Raw genomic sequence first — 16602 nt, forward strand, 5'->3', positions numbered from 1 at the left:
AGTGAGTCCTTTCAGTCCAAAGTTGCCATGGCTTTCAAAGCCAAATTTTTAAAGATTTTGTACAAGAAAAATCGCAACTGTTCTTTGGTAAAAGGGTGGCCACCTGCAGCAAGTTCTGAGAAGTGGGGCTAAGAAATTCTCCCTGGAGAAGAGGAATGCTTTGTCTGCTCTTTGGTCCAAGGCATTAGGGAAAAACCCCTTTTTTTTTTTTTTCTCTTACTATTTAGGAAAAATGCAGGCTTTCAGGGATTTTTCCTTAACACATTTTATTGACTTACTACTCATCTCATGATATTTGTCCCCACTACAACTATGACCTACAGCTCTACCTTTGCTGGTGCATCGCTCATTCTAGAACCAATGCCAGAGAACCTGTGCTCCGGCTCACACAAGGCTTCACTACTCCCCTGCTCAGTGTTGCAATGAAAGACATTATGCAAAGTCTCCCCCACCCACAGTAGTGAAGAACAGACTGCATAACCTCTGGAGACAGAATTACCAAAAACATCTTGTTCTTCCCCTCTTTCCTTTTACCAGAGCTTCGCACTCACTTTGAGCCAGCATCAGAAACTGAATGTGGGGACAAGGACACTGATGAAGTGGAGGAGAGTTTCCAGCCCTCTGAACAAAATGGGGCTGAGGATGCTGCCATCACATCGGGGGTCAGCACCCTCAGTTCTGTGGTGTCACACAAGGCTCAGCAGCAGCTCAGCCAGGAGCTGGGCAGACTTAAACATGACACCTTAAGGTAAAATCTCCTGTAAAGACTCTGGATGTATGTTCAGGCAGTCTTTGAAAAGCTCTCAAGGCTGTGCTTTCTACACTGATGGGTACATACTTACCCGTAGTACTGCTCACCTATTTCCTTACAATAAAGCCTTCCATGAGCACAAGTGGATTTGGAATACACTGGCAGTACAGTATGGCAACTGAACATCATTCAATACAGCATTTGTTTCTGTGTAATTAATCTATTAATTGCAGAATGTCATGTTGGATTTCTGTGGGGAAGTAATTAGGCTTGTGAAACTGTGCCAGTTTCCTTCCTACTCCTTTGATGCCCCATGACTTGGTGTCAGTGCCTCAAAGCTGTTCCTGCAAGGAAAGGCCAGAGCAGCTCTGTCCTGGCTCACGGGACAGGCTGGCCACTAATTAGCACCAGCAGAGCTCAGCAGAGCCCTGCCCTGTTTCTCATGGGTTACATGTGTAGGGTGCTGCCAGCATGGGTTACACAACAGCTGAAGTTCCCATTCTTTTTTATGCATGTGATATAAATCCATGATCAGAAAGTCCTTGGTAAAACATCAGTGTTAGATTGTTCAGTAGTAAATTACAGTATAAAGGCAGCAGCTCTGCCCAGGGAGGCTGCACAACAGCAGGAACAGAATTTATGAGGTATTTACTAAATTCTGCAGGTGAAAGCCTTCAAGTGGCACCCCTGAGTCTCAGACAACCAAAATGAAATCTCTAAGCCATTAGAGATGTTACTTATGACAGTACTTCTTACAAATGCCTCTGTCCTGTGGTACTCATTAAAAATGGTATTTTTTCAGTTAGATTTATACTCAGTGTGGTTGTGTTTGATCTTTCTTATATGCTACAAGGCTTTTGGAAAATCTCGTTCAGAAGGAGAAAGAGTATCAGACCCTCTTACAACAATCTTTGGAGCAGAAGACTCAGGAGTTACAGTTGCTTCAATTAAAGCTTAAACCCAAAGGTATGAGGAGATACTGCAGAATTAAGATACTGCAGTTACACAAAACATATGAGATCATGTGTTTGTTGAAAGGATGCAAAACCATATAGCTTAAGCTTCAGTTACCTGAAAACAACCACTTTTGTCCTAGTATTGAGGTGTATTAACCTTTGTTTTTGTTAAAGATTCCCAGCGGTCTGCAGCAACTTTTAGAGAGAATGCAGACCCTGAGCTCATGAACTGGCTGAAACAACAAGGAGCAGACTTGGATACCATTAAGAGGGTAAAAATAAAATCACATTTTAAAAACCCCCAAGTTTTAGTCATAATTAGCAGTTTGGTTTCAAAGAAGGAATATTTATTTATGAATAAATTTGCTTTTTTAGTTTGTTGAAGAAGATTACACACTAAGTGCTGTCCTTAATGATATCACCAAAGATGACTTGTGGTATCTTCAGCTGCGGTAAGAAAATATTTTCTAGTTCATTGTTAAGAGCTTAATTAACATATTTTGTTAAAAACCTTTTAAAGTTTGGTTATTCCAATGGGTCAGTGACAGTTCAGGGGCAACTGCCATCAGTTCCTCTCAGATTTTGATAAAAGTTTTCACATCTTAACTGACACAACTACACTGAGGATGCTTCGAGCCATCTGCTTTGGCATTTATCAAGGTTGCACATTTTTTTGCAACCTTCACGATGATGTAATCATATGAAAAACAGGCATAAAGAATTTATTTTTCCTACCCATTGATTCAGGTCCTCTTGTCATCATTCTGTTAACCCCTGGCTGACCTGGAAGAAGCTTTAACCATAACACAATGTCGTTTGCTAAGTACTGTCATAACCGGTCTATCCTTGGGATGTCTTGGTTTTACTTCTTGCTCAGTTTAAGGCAATGGAGATGAGGGAGTTTCCCCTAACTGTTCTCCATTTCCCTTCATGCAGGGGTGGTCTTCGCTGCAGAATCTGGAATGCAATCCTAAACCACCGACAAACATCCAGCAAGACCTCAGTGCAGGTCAAGGCTTTGGAAGAAAACAAAATGGGAATAAGCAAATGAAATACATTCCCAGCACTTAAACTGTTAGATGTATATATTTGTATGTACAGTGGCCTTGCAGGTTTTGCACAGTTATGTAGCTTGTTTGACCATCAGTGTAATACACAGTGAACAGTAACAGCTTTTAAGTCAGTGTCAATGCATGTAAGTTATTTATGACAAGACTAAAGCATACGATGCCTGTCAATGTAATACAAAACATTAGGTGAGAACAAACCTACCTGAATTGGCTTCAGCACTGTGGAAACTGTGAACTTAAAATGTGTTACTTCTGCTGGCTGATGGTTTGAGCAGGGAGGGGATATGCTAGAGCATGTCACCTTGTTGTAGATGGATTTATACAGCTTTTTGTATTAAAGCTAGTCTCACTGAACTACTGAGAAAAGCCTTGTGTGATGTTTTCAATTAGTGACTTTTCTGCAGCAAAACCAGAGCACATAAATTATATTTTTGGTGGAGTTTCTGGGAAAGAGTTCATGAGATAAAATAGACCATTAGATAAAGGTTGGTAAAGTTTAATTTTTATTTTTCTTTTTACACTGTACGTAACACATACAGTGATCCAAAGAAAGTCAGTAAAGCAAATACATAGCACTTTAAATAAACCACTTTCTCCCAACTTAGCTTCTTCTGAAACATTCATCATATTTAAGAAATTCCATACTCAGATGGATTTCCTTACAGATTTCCTCTTTGAAAGAGCTCTTAAATAAGCTTGTTTATTATAGTTCCTGTAAATGCATTCACTTATTCTTATGAATAAGTTACACCAATAAAAAGGCCTTTAGCTGACAGACTTGTACTTTATCCACTGGTTTGGGCCACGCACTTCAAAGGGTGGCTCATTGAAGAAGATGTGGTGACCCAGTTCTTCCAGGGGAGGCTCTGGGTCAGTGGTAGCAAACTGAGCAGCTTCCTCGATCTCCTTCCTTACTGCCACATCAATTTCCTAAACCAGAAATACATGCTTATTAGAAGACAGCTCAGAAAAAGCATCATAATTTTGAATTTAGATGATATGATAAAGTATCAGTCAGAGTTAGTAAACAATTATTAGAAATATAAAATTAAAAACCTTTTAAAACTCCTTCCCTACTAAACTGCATCATTTTGGGTAGTACTGGTACCTTACTGACCAAGGAACATGACCCCACTGAGCCTAGGGGGCTCCACAGGGTTTGAGGGTTCCCCACTCCTTCACTAGGATTCTTCACACTTGGTAATTTCCCTTTCCAAGACTCACCTCCTTCCTGGGGAGTCAAGAAAGCCCAGGTAATTTTGATTTCTATCTGTTAGCAAATGACATCCCCCAGCCTTACTTAGAACACAAAAGCTAAAGGCCTTTCCAGCACAACACAACTTCAGGAGCTGGTCTGCAACAAAATTTCACCTTCACCTATAAAAGTGATGTTAAAGCAAACCTTAAAGAACATGAAAGAAAGCAGTGCTTAAAAGTGATTTGCTTTCTGGAGATCATCAGTGTGTGACTGCTCAAGAGATTCCTTACATAGCAACTAAAACCATACCTTTAGTTCTTCAACGCTAGCAAGGTTGTTGTTGACCATTCTGTCCTTCAGCAAAGTAATGGGATCACTTTTGCTTCTCACTTCTTGAATTTCTTCTCTAGTACGATAGCTAGGAACAAGACAGGCAAAGACATGAACCCTGGAGCAGAGTGAGGTTCTGGACACAGCTCACTCCTAGAAAAAGAGTCATAGAGTTTTCAGGGATGCAGTGACAACATAGAACATTCATCATCCAAAGGACGGCACAGCAAGAGCCAAAGGCCTCCGGAGAGAGATCTGTAAATACCAACTGAACAGAAGTAGCTCCAGACTCAAAGGAAAGGGGAGCAAACCCAGCCTGAGACAGTTATCCTGACAGTTATCCTTATTTCCTCCTAACCCTTCCCCCCTGCAGAGGGGGGCTGCATGACATGTAGATGATTCCACATCACTGCAAGTTTCCAACGAAGAGCTGGGATACACCTCTACTTCATGCAGACACATTCGTCTTTGTCAGTTGGACCAATGCCCAAATCTCTCTAGCACCTGGATGTTTGTATTTTTAGGATGTGTTCAACTTGTCTGGGCAGTCCAAACTGTTCCTGTAATTTTACCTTACAGGATTTAAATCCTTTTAAAACCCCAAAACATGATGCTATTCAGCCAAACCTTCATTAGGACACACTGTTAGGCCACACTGAAAGCAGAATTGATTAATTGAGAGCACAGAAGTTTAACTGACTTTGTGCTAATTCTAAACCCACAACTTTTAATTCTGCATTAAAACAAGTGTGTTTCATGGCTACAGATTATCAGCTGAACAACGAGATGAGTGAGCAGGCTGCTCATAGCAATTTCATCAGTACCTTTAAATGCATCTGACATCTGATTTAAACACTGAATTTCACAGTTTAATCTCTTAGAATTTGATCAGTGAAAAGTACTTCTTTTCAGTGAAAAGAAAGAAGAAAGAATGTGACAGTACCTTATTCCAGGGTCACTCATACTGTGGCCATGGTAACGATATGTCTGCAACTCCATCACAAGAGGACCCTTGAAATGAAAAGCAATACTGAGTGTTGCCACCATGAATGACCAACTTGTTACAGCAGCAACTATTTGCTAGAGCTGAACTGCACCAGTGAGCAATTATTTTTATTCAATAGGTTTTTCTCAGTTTAATTTACATAATATTAGCACATACAGTTTCACACTGTAAAATGAAACCTAAATTTTTCAAATGAAAGCATGCGCTGATATCGTAAGCATTTCTTTTCGTGTTCTCATTGAGCAGCTTTACAATTTCCTTCCTTCCACCGTTACTCAGAATATTTCAAATTACCTCACAGAACCTTCATTGCTTCAAGTATTGAAAATCTTCAAAACCAGTGTTACTGTATTTGGGTGACAGACACTAACATTCCTCACAAAACCTTTATTTCACTTTCCATTTCTATATTTCTTGTAAATATAGAATGATTATTGCCTTCTTTGATGCTTCCCCTAATTAAACACAAAAATCACAACTGCTTGACAGTCATAGCACCTTTCACAACTGAATGTAACTGTGGTAGAAATGGGAAAAAATGACAGTGTAAGTGTTTGGTTAATACAAATTGAGGAACTACTGATGCAGCAATAGCTTGCAGGAATTCCACCCATGGAGAAGGAATGCCAGTTACAGACTTACTTTTCCAGATCTACAGTACTCGGCTGCAAACTTTACTGCTTCTCGGACACAGAGAATATCCATGCCATCCACCTGGTAATGAGCAAAGACACGTTAAGGCAAAAAAATCCCAGCCTCCAAACTTCCAATCTCAGTATTTCCACAAGTGGAATAGAATTCAGCTTCAAGTATATATATATGTAGAAATAAAATAAATATCTGCGTATGCATTGTGTAGGTATGCGCACACACATTTCCCCTCAAAAAAAAGCTGTACTCACCCTCAGACCTGGAATGAAGTATCCTCTTTTGTAGTAGTCAGTGCTGGCTGCAGCTCTTTCAACTGATGTTCCCATCCCATACCGATTGTTCTCACAGACAAAAATACAAGGCAACTTCCATAAGGCAGCCATGTTGTATGTTTCAAATATCTGGCCCTGAAAGAAAATTAAGTTACACCTCATCAGGGAGCTCAGCCTTCAAGCAATAGGCTCTACTGAAAATCCTTCAGTTGCAGAGGTCTAGAAATTTTAATACTAAAAGTGATCTGAAACCAGCCATTTGCTACAGCTCAGAAGCTACACTATATAAGGTAACTTTCATCTCACCCACTAGTTTACAGAAGTAAATTTTTAAGCTGAATCATTATCTGTGTTAGGGTACCCCAAAACCTCCAACTTTAACTCAGGTATTTCAGCAACAGTCATAAAAAAACTTGACAATTGATTAACCTGGCAGGATGCTGCTACAGCAAAGTTAAGTTTGACTGCAGTGACTGCAATCAGCCTTGATTGCTCTGAATCAAATTCAGGGAAAACCATGAACTGAGATCTCCACCCGTGCTTTGAAAGTGTGAAACTATCAGCGGTACACTCTAAATCACCAACTGCTTATTTGGCTTATTGTCTCAGCAGATAACATGAAGAGACTGGCTGGAATATCCATAGTAACTGGCTCTGCCAGAATGCTCTGTCCTCTTCTCAGTCTTCAGAAATCTGATTGACACATATCTCCCTGTGCAACAGCACTGTCACCTTCACTGCCATCCTTCAGAGCTCTCCTTACAGTACAGACAGTTCAGGGTGTCACACTTAGGTGAGCTGTGCACAACTGGAAACCCCTCCTCCCAAGACTCATGTACCATTCGTGTAATTAACCATTAGCCTCATTAGCCTCTGAGTATCCAGAGTGTTCCAGAACAGAAGAAGCCAAAAAGTTTTCCCTCCACTACAGCTACAAGGGCCAAGCTCAAAACAGGGGTGGGGAAGGGCAGATGTTTACACAGGTCCAAAATATGATAAAACAGTGCAAGCACATGGTACATTCCTGATATATAAAGAGCACCTAGCAATTAACTTCTTAACTGTTCACCTGAATCACCCCTCTGAGGACTACACAGTTGTTGGAACACATCCCTGCTCAAACATCTAAGACAACTCAAGTAAGAGGTGGTCATGTCCAAATTCTACAACATGCTTGGCCACCTCCATGGAGTTCATCAACACTGCCTGGGTTGCAGGTACACAGGGAGGGCAAAATGTGCTCTTCCACACATTGGAGTAAAGGCAAAGCTCACAGAGCACAGAAGGAAAATTGATTCTCCCCAGCCACGCTGCTTTACCTGATTGGCTGCACCATCCCCATACAAGGCCACACAGATTTCATTTTTAGCGAAGTATTGACAGGCCAGAGCAATCCCGGCTCCAAGAGGAACCTGCCACAGAGTACAGGACAAAACATTTTACAACAGCATTTAAAGGAGTTGAAGATAGGCAGCTTGTGAACTTTAATATGTGACATTTAGGCTGTTAGAGACCTTCTCAACAAACAAGCTCTTACCCGCCCGCTTCCCTTTGTTACAAATGTTATTGCAGCCAAAATATAAACATGAATGGTATTCTCAATTTGAATTATTTTTGCTTCAGTTTACAAAATGGTGAGCACACCAGAATAAGACATACCAGCCACAGAGCAATGGTATCTGCATACAAGCTCACACACCACAAAAACTGAGGGGAAACACTGAGTGGCAAGAGGACACGAGCTAAATTCAGCTTGTGCTTTAAAACAGAAGTAATGTATATACCTGAGCACCAACAATACCGTTGCCACCATAAAAGTTTTTGGTATACATATGCATTGAACCTCCTTTTCCCTTTGCACATCCTCCTTTTCGACCTGAAACATGAATAACAAGCAATTTCTTTTTTGGAGGAAAAATACTATACAAATGGAAACATCTAATTCAGTTCCTAAAGGTAATAACACTAAGACCATGATCTGCATGGAGTTAAGACAGGATGGCCTCTCTCATACAAGTTTACAATTAAACATCTCAGAAAATAAATACGAAAAGGGGGGGAAATGAAGAACAATAATGGAAGTGTAATTCTGGAAATATGGATGAGATTAAGAAATTTCAAAACCAACCAAAAGTTTCAGTGTCCTACTATACAAAAGCACTTTCAGATAAATATGCGGTGCTTTTTTACAGACAACAAGGTCTCATATCGTAATCTGCAAGAAGTATATTATTACTTTTGGCTTCTGCAAGAAAAGTAAGAATAATGTTCCAAATCAGTTGCAATAATTTAGACTTGTCTTCTCTTTGACAATAACCACATGTAAAAATTACCAACAGGACACTAAAAAAACCACAAGAAATACCAGCTCCCCATTCCACCCCAATATAAACATTAGTCACCCAGCCCAGCTTTATTCAAGGTGTAGTTTGAAGATAACCAGTGATCCATGAAGCATTGCAACAAACCGTATTTAAATGAGCCCATCTAAGAACACAGAATTTCTCATCAGCCCATTCCATTTCCTATTCTTATCTGTCTTGTTACTATTCATAGAAGATTGCATTTTATTTCTAGTAAGCTCAGCTTGTCTCGCTGGTTTTTTGCCTTGGCGTTTGTTTAAGAAGTCTCTTGAGACTCTTTCTGAAATTTGTACTTCTCTTTCTTACTTTATAGTGGATCATTTTTATTGTTGGTATTTCTCATACCTTTGCTATGTTTATGAATTGGTTTTGTGGGAGCTGTTACAGATTCTGCCAGCTAGGACCAAAGAAAAAAAAATCTAATTTTAAGAAAAATAGTTTTATGAATAAGTGCAATTTACATTTAGTAAGCTCCCTCCACTTTTTGTATAGTCCCTTCTTGTATTTTAGAATGTATTTAAGAACTCCCGATTAACCAATGTTACTTTTTGCTACATTTTCTACTTTTCTTAGAACACAAACTCATTTCTCATGTCATTGTCAATTCTCCTGAAAAGTCCTTTGCTATAGCTTGTTTCCTATAGGATCTTATCTACTGGTTTTATTTTGGGTGACTCTGCTTCCTTGTCCTTTAAAGATTTTTTAATTCTGTCACTGTAACTCAGGCTGTCTTTCAGTTTGGCATTTGTAGTCAAGATCTTTCTTTGTAAGAATGGACTCTAGCAGCAGTTCTAAGAACTTTCCCCAAGTGTCATTTTCTGGAATAAATCTCTTTACTATAGCCGCTCCTTCCCAATTGAAAGAGACCCAATAAAGTCAAGTGTAATGTTAAAGAAAATTATTAGTGTCATGAAATGAAAAAAATTTGCACTACATTATCACTCATATTTGTAGTTTCAGGTCCCATAGTTGGCTACAGTCATGACTATCTTCCCATTTACTTTCTGACTTACCAGTATCCAGTGACACTTGGCAAATCAGTCACCACTGGATTCTGGGCTTTTGTGCACATTACACATATGCATTCTTAGCACACACAATTCTTAGTTTACAAAATCATACCACTTATCTAACCCCCAAACAGGCTTTCCTATACTAACATTTCAAGCATGCAGGTTCTCAGATCAAGTCTTTATTATACCAGTGATGCATAAAGGCCTTCAAGCTCCTTGCATCTGTTCACAGATCAGGCTGATGTTCTCTTCTCTGCTCCATCCTCAATCCTACTGTGGACAGCCATCTTTCCTTTCTGCAAAATCTCTGTCTTGATTATCACTTAATATTCTTGTCACAGTCAAATTTTTCCAAATCATTCAGTTTATCATTATAAGCAAAGTTTACCAGTCTTCCTAAGACTTAATCAGCATAATTCTGAAAATCCAGGTCTGTCTCCTAGGGAGGATAATGCCCTGTCCCACTGAGAGCAGATGCCTACCATCAGCAAGTTCAAACCTACTGCAGCACAATGAATACAGCATAGAGTATCTAGAAAAATCTTATGAATTTGTGCTTTAGAAGTACCAGCACTTAAATATTCTTTATTTGTTAATTTTCACAATAAAAATCACTGATTCATAAAACTGAAACAGCTGATCCATTCTGCTATGTCACTAGACTGCTTCTGAAGGTCCAGTATACTTGGTGCATCAACATCACTTTGAATTTGAGAAAAAAAATCTGACACAAGCACAGCAGCAAGTGATCCTCACTCGGCTGAGCACAAACCTGTAAGTTCCGCGAGAATCTCCCGGACAGGCACTCCTCGGGTGTAGGTGAAGCCGTGGGCTCTGTACGCTGTTATCACGTGGTCTGTGGGCTTTATGGCAGCCTCAATCCCCACACAGCAAGCCTCCTGTTACACAGGACAAGGAAGTTTAGCAATGAAGAAAAACACACAGCTCCCACAGTCAGCATTGTGGCACACTGCTGATCCTACACACATCAAATACTGGCAGGTCACAGGAAGAGCACAGATACAGGAGACTGACTTAAATCCCAAGGATTGATAACAGGCCTGGAGCTACAACAGCCTTGGGCTCTAAATTCCAACCAGACTGACTAGCAAAGGCACATGAGAGGGGAACCAGAATCTGCAAATATCTGAAAAATTTTCCCCTCCAATGAGGGGAACAATCACAATTCTCAACAATCACAATTCAAAAACATCAGTGGATAATGGACAGACAGCAAAGTTTCATTAAGTTCATGAAGTTTCTTCTCCTGGCTGCTGCTTTTTAGTGGGCACAGCAGTTTCTGTATCCATGAGATACAGAAACGAAAGCCACCAATGAAACTTGAGGGGGGAAATGGAGGCCTTCAAATGTGCTTATTCCTCACATTCAGCTGATCTTCAGCTGCACTGTGCCCTTCCCTGTCTTTGTGTCTCTCCTCCTCCCTCCTCTCATCCCTCTCCTTCTCTCACAATGTACACAGATACTCAGTTCTACATTCTCCACTCTATTAAAATCCCTACATTACATAAGGTAAAACAATATAAAACCTCCTGGCCAAGAGTTCTTACCTGACCATCATATAAGTGGCAGAAGCCACGAATGATCTTCTGCTTGTAGAGTTGGTCAGACTTGAGCTCCATGCGCCGGATGGTCTGCATGGTCTTGTAGTACTGGAGCCCCTCCTCTCGAGTCATCACTGCCGTGGTGCCCGGCCCTTCCTCCAGCCGATGGAGGTCACATTGCTGCAAGGTTAAACAAGTCATTATTTCCTGAAAATCATTCATCTTATTTACAAGTATTACTTCATTTTTTTATGATCTGCCATTTTCAAATTCAGAGTGTAATCCCTTCTAAAAAAGAAAGCCAGCAAAACCTGAACTCATAGGTTAGGACAACTGTGCACTGTTTCAAAATTCAGGGAAATAAACCCCTTACTTTTAATAAAGACAGATTTCTACTCAGAAAATAAAGCCTCATTATTCCTACAAGCAGAAGTGAACTAAAGTCCTCTGGAAATATGGCAAAAACCACACTTCCATGGTTGTTGCACACCAAATACTTGGAAAGAGCTACAGAGGCTTAGTGAAGAGATAAGAAAGATCAAGAGATTGCTCTGTTTGTAAGATCTGGTTCTAAGACTAGCCCTCACCTCTGCTACCTCTGTTATAAATAAACAGTAAATTCAGTGCAAGAGACTAAACAAATTACTCTGTCAGTGCAGATTAAATAGCCAAAATATTTCTATATAGGTTAAAGACAGTTTATATCAAAGCAAAAGTCACTCCAGAGCAAATCCACTGACACCTAGATTAACTGGATATAACACCTGGGCACACTACTCAAGACAACTCTGCTTCAAAGTTCACAGAACAACAGAAACTCTGGAATCTTGTTATCAACACAGGATCAAATAATGAACCTTGTGTCTACTCAAAAAAGACTTTTCATATAAACATATATTCCTTCCCTTCCACCTGAAACAATTTTCATACTTCACAGGCACAGCCAAACAGGGAGAGGGTGGAGAACAACCCAAGTTATTTCTTTCAGATTTTCTTTCATCAATTCCTGAATGAAACACCAGCACAAAAGCTACTGCCAATAGAAACATCACTTTTTCCTAAGACCCAACCAGAGTGGAAAGCTGACAGAATATATCACACATTTTCTGAGCAGCACCAAGTCAAACATTGAAAGGATGCCAAATTTTTTCCTCAAAAATCCACACAGACTTCAACCAGCTGCATGTTCGGGATAGACTGCAAATACATAATTGTTTGAAAAGCATTAAGGAAACAACAGAACAGAAAAGGTTCTTTATCTCCTTTCTGACTCTATTCTCACAGCTGCATTGTAATATAACAGCTGCAAAAAATCACAACTTCACATTCTTAAGAAACAAGTAACATTACCACACACTGCCAACACAGTACTTCCAGCTGCACTTAGTAATCAGGTCAGATAGTGAGGGATTTGGTTCTGGAAATTCAAATCGTATTTTCTAACTGAGAGAGACATGGGGACCAGTCCATCAGGTTAAGATCTCTAACAAATGCTTACAAAGAATGCCAGTATTAAGTGTTCTTCTTCACCTTAATCTCAAACGTAGCTTCACTTGCGAAGTCTCCATAGTTACGTGATGCTACCACCACTCGAGAGGCCTTAAAAAAAAGACAAAACCAAAGCATGAGCAATGTTTAAATGTAATTATCAAGTGAAAGTATGTGACTTTTCAAGTAATTTCTAAGAGTACTCCCAAACTGAAATAACTTATCAATTAGACTCAGCAGTAGCATATTACATAAGACTAGGGAACTTTTATTCTGTATGCCAAAATCCTTTAAAACTCATTATTTAAAATTAAGATTAGAAAAAGAGAATTTAAACTGGTAATACCCTTTATTATCTAAAATAAACCTATTAAGTTTCAAAACTTTTGACAGTGAAGATCATCAAAACCACAAAAATAATTGTTTATCCCTTCACATGCCAGGCTGACAATATAAGGAGAGACAGCCAACACAGACTTTGACTGCTGACTGTGTGCTGACTGGAATTTTGACTAGATAGAACAAAAAAACCCCAAAACCAACCAAACAAAAGAAATCCAGCAGATATCTGAAACATAAACTACTCTCACTTTTTCTTTTCAATAGGAAGAGAAATTGGGGGAATTCAAAGCCATAACAATGGAGAGAGCGAGCATCATTTCTATAACAGCATGGCCACTCCTATGGCTACTCTAAAAACATGGAAACACAGAAGGTTCCTGAGGATACAAGAAACACACCGCAACAGAAAGGGTGGCATGGTAGGGGAGAGATAGGAAGGATGTTTAAAAATACATTACTGGTCCCTCTTAAAGAAGGAACACGGGCTGTTGACTAATGAATGGTGGTGATTTTAAATGACTTTAGCAAGTTTCACTGCAGCGTGAGACAGGATGGGCCCATGTCCATGCATGTACTGTGGCCACAGCATAAGGAACACGACATCTTTAGTGGCAAGACTGTACTGCTAATTAAGTTACACAAAAACTTCAGCAGCTCCTTCAGCCAGGGAATCCACATACATTTAGCTGAAGGTAGATTACACCAAAATTTTGAGAATGTTCAGGTCACCATCTCCAAAAAAGGTCTGACTGACAAGTATGAAGCTTGGGAAAAAATTCTCAATCCATCCTGGTTACATCCTCTGTTGCATATCGATCAGATTTATCAGCAACACTGCCCCCATTCACCCTGCCCTGGTATCAAATTGAATATTTGGAAGTTTTAATTTAAACCTAGTTTCTACACTATTTACCACAATGTATCAGTATTATCAGTGAAGAAAAGCTATTTTACTTCTAGAGCTGGAAGTAAATCCACAGTTTGGATTCACAGTATCACAGAATGGCCAGGGTTGGGAGGGATCTCTTTAGGCCACCTGATGAAACTGCCTACCCTGAAGAGGACATAAAAGAACATTGAGGAGTCTGAATCAAAGCCCTGATATGTGGGCAGTACACCTATCAAAAGTAAACCTTCACAAGTCTGACTGAGGCCTTACCTCGCTAACGGCTCCCTAGGTTAGCAGCGTTTGGAAGGGAAAAAAAAAAGGAAGAAGAGTAAGTAGCTGTAGCAAATAATGAGGGGAAGAGAAGTCAGCAAATTATTATCCAACTAGAACAGAACACTGCAAGTGGTAGTTTCTATACATGGAAATCATCTGTACACTCTGGAAAATGCTTAAAGCATGTATGAGATACTGCTTTATAGATTAAGTCTACCTCTATTTATTTGGTAATTTATGCCTTCAATACAGAGGCATAGGAACAATTAAAGAAAAATATTTATATATTTGGTAAGCAGTAGGATCCAAAAATCTTTACTGAAATATCTGAACCAGATTTACTTTGGCATTCCAGGAGAACACAGTATCTCCAGAGTAGGCCACGTACTTGTAGTAAGGGACAAATTTTAGGCACCCAAATTTGCAAAATTTAATCTAGAGATTCTATTTGTGTAGTAGGAAATACTCCTAGATATGCAGCCCAAAGACAGATAGCGAGAGCTTCCAGTAGATTTTCTCCCCAGTGTTTTTCTGATGGATCCAGTCATCCACATACAGTGAATGCTTGGGTGAGAGAGCTGCCTCAGAAGGGGGCTGCAGCAACACATCTGCTCTCCATGGCAAAAAGGCACCTGACTTCTAGTTACCAAAAAGTACCTTTTAACTCTGGTCTTGCCAACAAGTCTTTTTCAGCAGGGTTAATTTTCCTCATGGCCACAGTCATTACAGTGGAATAAGCTGAATGAAGTGGTAAAAGCACAATTTTTCACGCAACAAAGATAAAATACAACAAGTGACTCACACTAATAAAAAAAATAACAAACTTTGAAACAAAATTCACGCAGAGGTTGAAAGGGGCTGTTGGCTGAGCAAAGGGAGGTCAGGCAGTTCAGTCAGAAGCTGAACTCCAATCGGGCCGAGCAGATCTCTGCGGGAGCTGACCTGTGCAGTCTAAGTATGCATGGCCAATATCGATCAAAGCCCTGCGCCATTATGGGCTTAAAAACCGAGCTCCTGCACGCGACGACCATTTTACTGTCACTTGGGATCGTCACGCAGAGCGAGGGAAAGAAAAAACAACGTGTTTTTTTTTCTTTAATTATTCTTCAGATTTTCGCTGCCGGACCCACGTTCCCGGGCAGCTCCCGCCGTCTCTCCCGGGCTCTTCCCGGAGCCGTGCCCCGCGCCCCCCTCCTACACCGCACCGCTCCCGGCCTGGCCGGCACCGGCCGCACTCAGCGGCCGCACTCACCGTCCTGCCGGCGGCCGCCGGGCCCTGCAGCAGTCGGGAGAGCGCGGCCAGCAGCATCCTGCGCATGGAGCGGGAAGGGTGGGCAGCGCCTGCCGCGGGGCCCCGTCCGCGGCTCTCCTTCAGCCGCCGCCGCCTCGGCCGCGACCGCCGCCTGTCCTGCGTCCCCGCGCTCTGCGCATGCGCGGGCCTGCGCTGCGGCGGCGGCCCGGGCAACGCCCCCTGCTGGCCAGAGCCAAAATGTCATTAAAGGTCATTAAAGGTCATCAAATGTGGGGAAGATGGATTTCCTCACAGAGCCGCGCGGGCTCCTGCGCGCCTCGTGCAGCCTAGGCGTCAGGAGGAATGTTGGATCTTCGGAGGAATTTCTTGTCGGAAGAAGCGTGTTTCTTCCCAGAATTCGGAGAATTTCTTCTCATAAAGCGTGATTAGGCACTGAAATGGGCTGCCCAGGAGGCTGGTGGAGTCACCGTCCCTGGAGGTGTTTAAGGGAAGAGTGGACATGGCACTCAGTGCCGTGGTCCAGCTGACGTGGTGGTGTCGGGTCATGGGTTGGGCTCGATGATATCAGAGGTCTTTTCCAGCCTCATTGATGCTGTGGCTCCGTTTGAGTGCTTAATGTGCTGCTACGCGAGAGCTGCTCCGTGCGAACGCATTCCCTGGCTTTTAAAAGCATAAAGTGTTGAAACGGTTTCCCTTTAACGTCACAGGCATCCATCTCTTGGGAAATACACAGCAAAGTTAAGATTTAACTCAATGTTGCAGAGGCCTCCCACCGTGTGACACCTGCTGATCTCTCCAGCCAACTCCCTTCTCCTGCCGCCGGCTGCAGGGCACGCCGGGGGCGGACACCGTGCAGTGCCCGATCCAGGTGAGCCACCCGTGCTGCTGTCCTGGCTCCACTCCTGGCCCTGCTCCGCTCCCCCGGGCTGTGCTGACATCAGCATAACCCTGCGGAGGGACACGGAGCAGATACAGCTGATGGGGTGTGCACTTCTCCCCTGTTCCTTGCCAAAAAAAAAAACCCAGAAAGTAAATCTTGTTCACCTGTTGTCAGCGCAAGTGCTTGTGTGTGCTGAGTCCTGCAGGTTGCACAAAGCTCAAGTGCAGCACAAGTGATAAATGTTTAAGGCATAATTTCTAGTGAAAATGTGCCTCTCAAACTACACCTCACCTCCATCAGAGAGGA

At 41.5% G+C, this 16602-nt stretch overlaps 2 protein-coding genes across 3 annotated transcripts in view; one reads left to right on the forward strand and one right to left on the reverse strand.

Moving 5' to 3' along the window:
- The window catches only part of MAP3K15 (mitogen-activated protein kinase kinase kinase 15), an 81878-nt gene extending 78747 nt beyond the window's left edge, over window positions 1-3131 (forward strand). Inside the window, exons 25-29 of the mRNA XM_053970167.1 lie at window positions 538-748; window positions 1605-1717; window positions 1882-1979; window positions 2083-2159; window positions 2644-3131. Of these exons, the coding sequence (XP_053826142.1) occupies window positions 538-748; window positions 1605-1717; window positions 1882-1979; window positions 2083-2159; window positions 2644-2758 (614 nt within the window). The 3' untranslated portion in view covers window positions 2759-3131. The remainder of the gene's footprint in view (window positions 1-537; window positions 749-1604; window positions 1718-1881; window positions 1980-2082; window positions 2160-2643) is intronic.
- A 126-nt stretch (window positions 3132-3257) lies between these two features.
- PDHA1 (pyruvate dehydrogenase E1 subunit alpha 1) lies at window positions 3258-15584 on the reverse strand. Of its 2 annotated transcripts, XM_053970168.1 has the most exons (12): window positions 15417-15584; window positions 14162-14176; window positions 12703-12771; window positions 11179-11352; window positions 10383-10509; window positions 8019-8110; window positions 7554-7646; window positions 6214-6369; window positions 5954-6025; window positions 5249-5316; window positions 4285-4393; window positions 3258-3707 (listed from the first exon to the last, which is right to left on the reverse strand). In XM_053970168.1, the coding sequence occupies exons 1-12, from the start codon at window positions 15480-15482 to the stop codon at window positions 3543-3545; spliced, it is 1206 nt and encodes a 401-aa protein (XP_053826143.1). In that variant the 5' UTR covers window positions 15483-15584; the 3' UTR covers window positions 3258-3542. The 2 variants fall into 2 exon arrangements, with proteins under 2 accessions (XP_053826143.1, XP_053826144.1); XM_053970169.1 differs by lacking the exon at window positions 14162-14176.
- Window positions 15585-16602: the final 1018 nt, after the last annotated feature.

The sequence above is a fragment of the Vidua macroura genome, chromosome 2 (genome assembly GCF_024509145.1).
Source record: "Vidua macroura isolate BioBank_ID:100142 chromosome 2, ASM2450914v1, whole genome shotgun sequence".
Classification (NCBI taxonomy): Eukaryota; Metazoa; Chordata; class Aves; order Passeriformes; family Viduidae; genus Vidua; species Vidua macroura.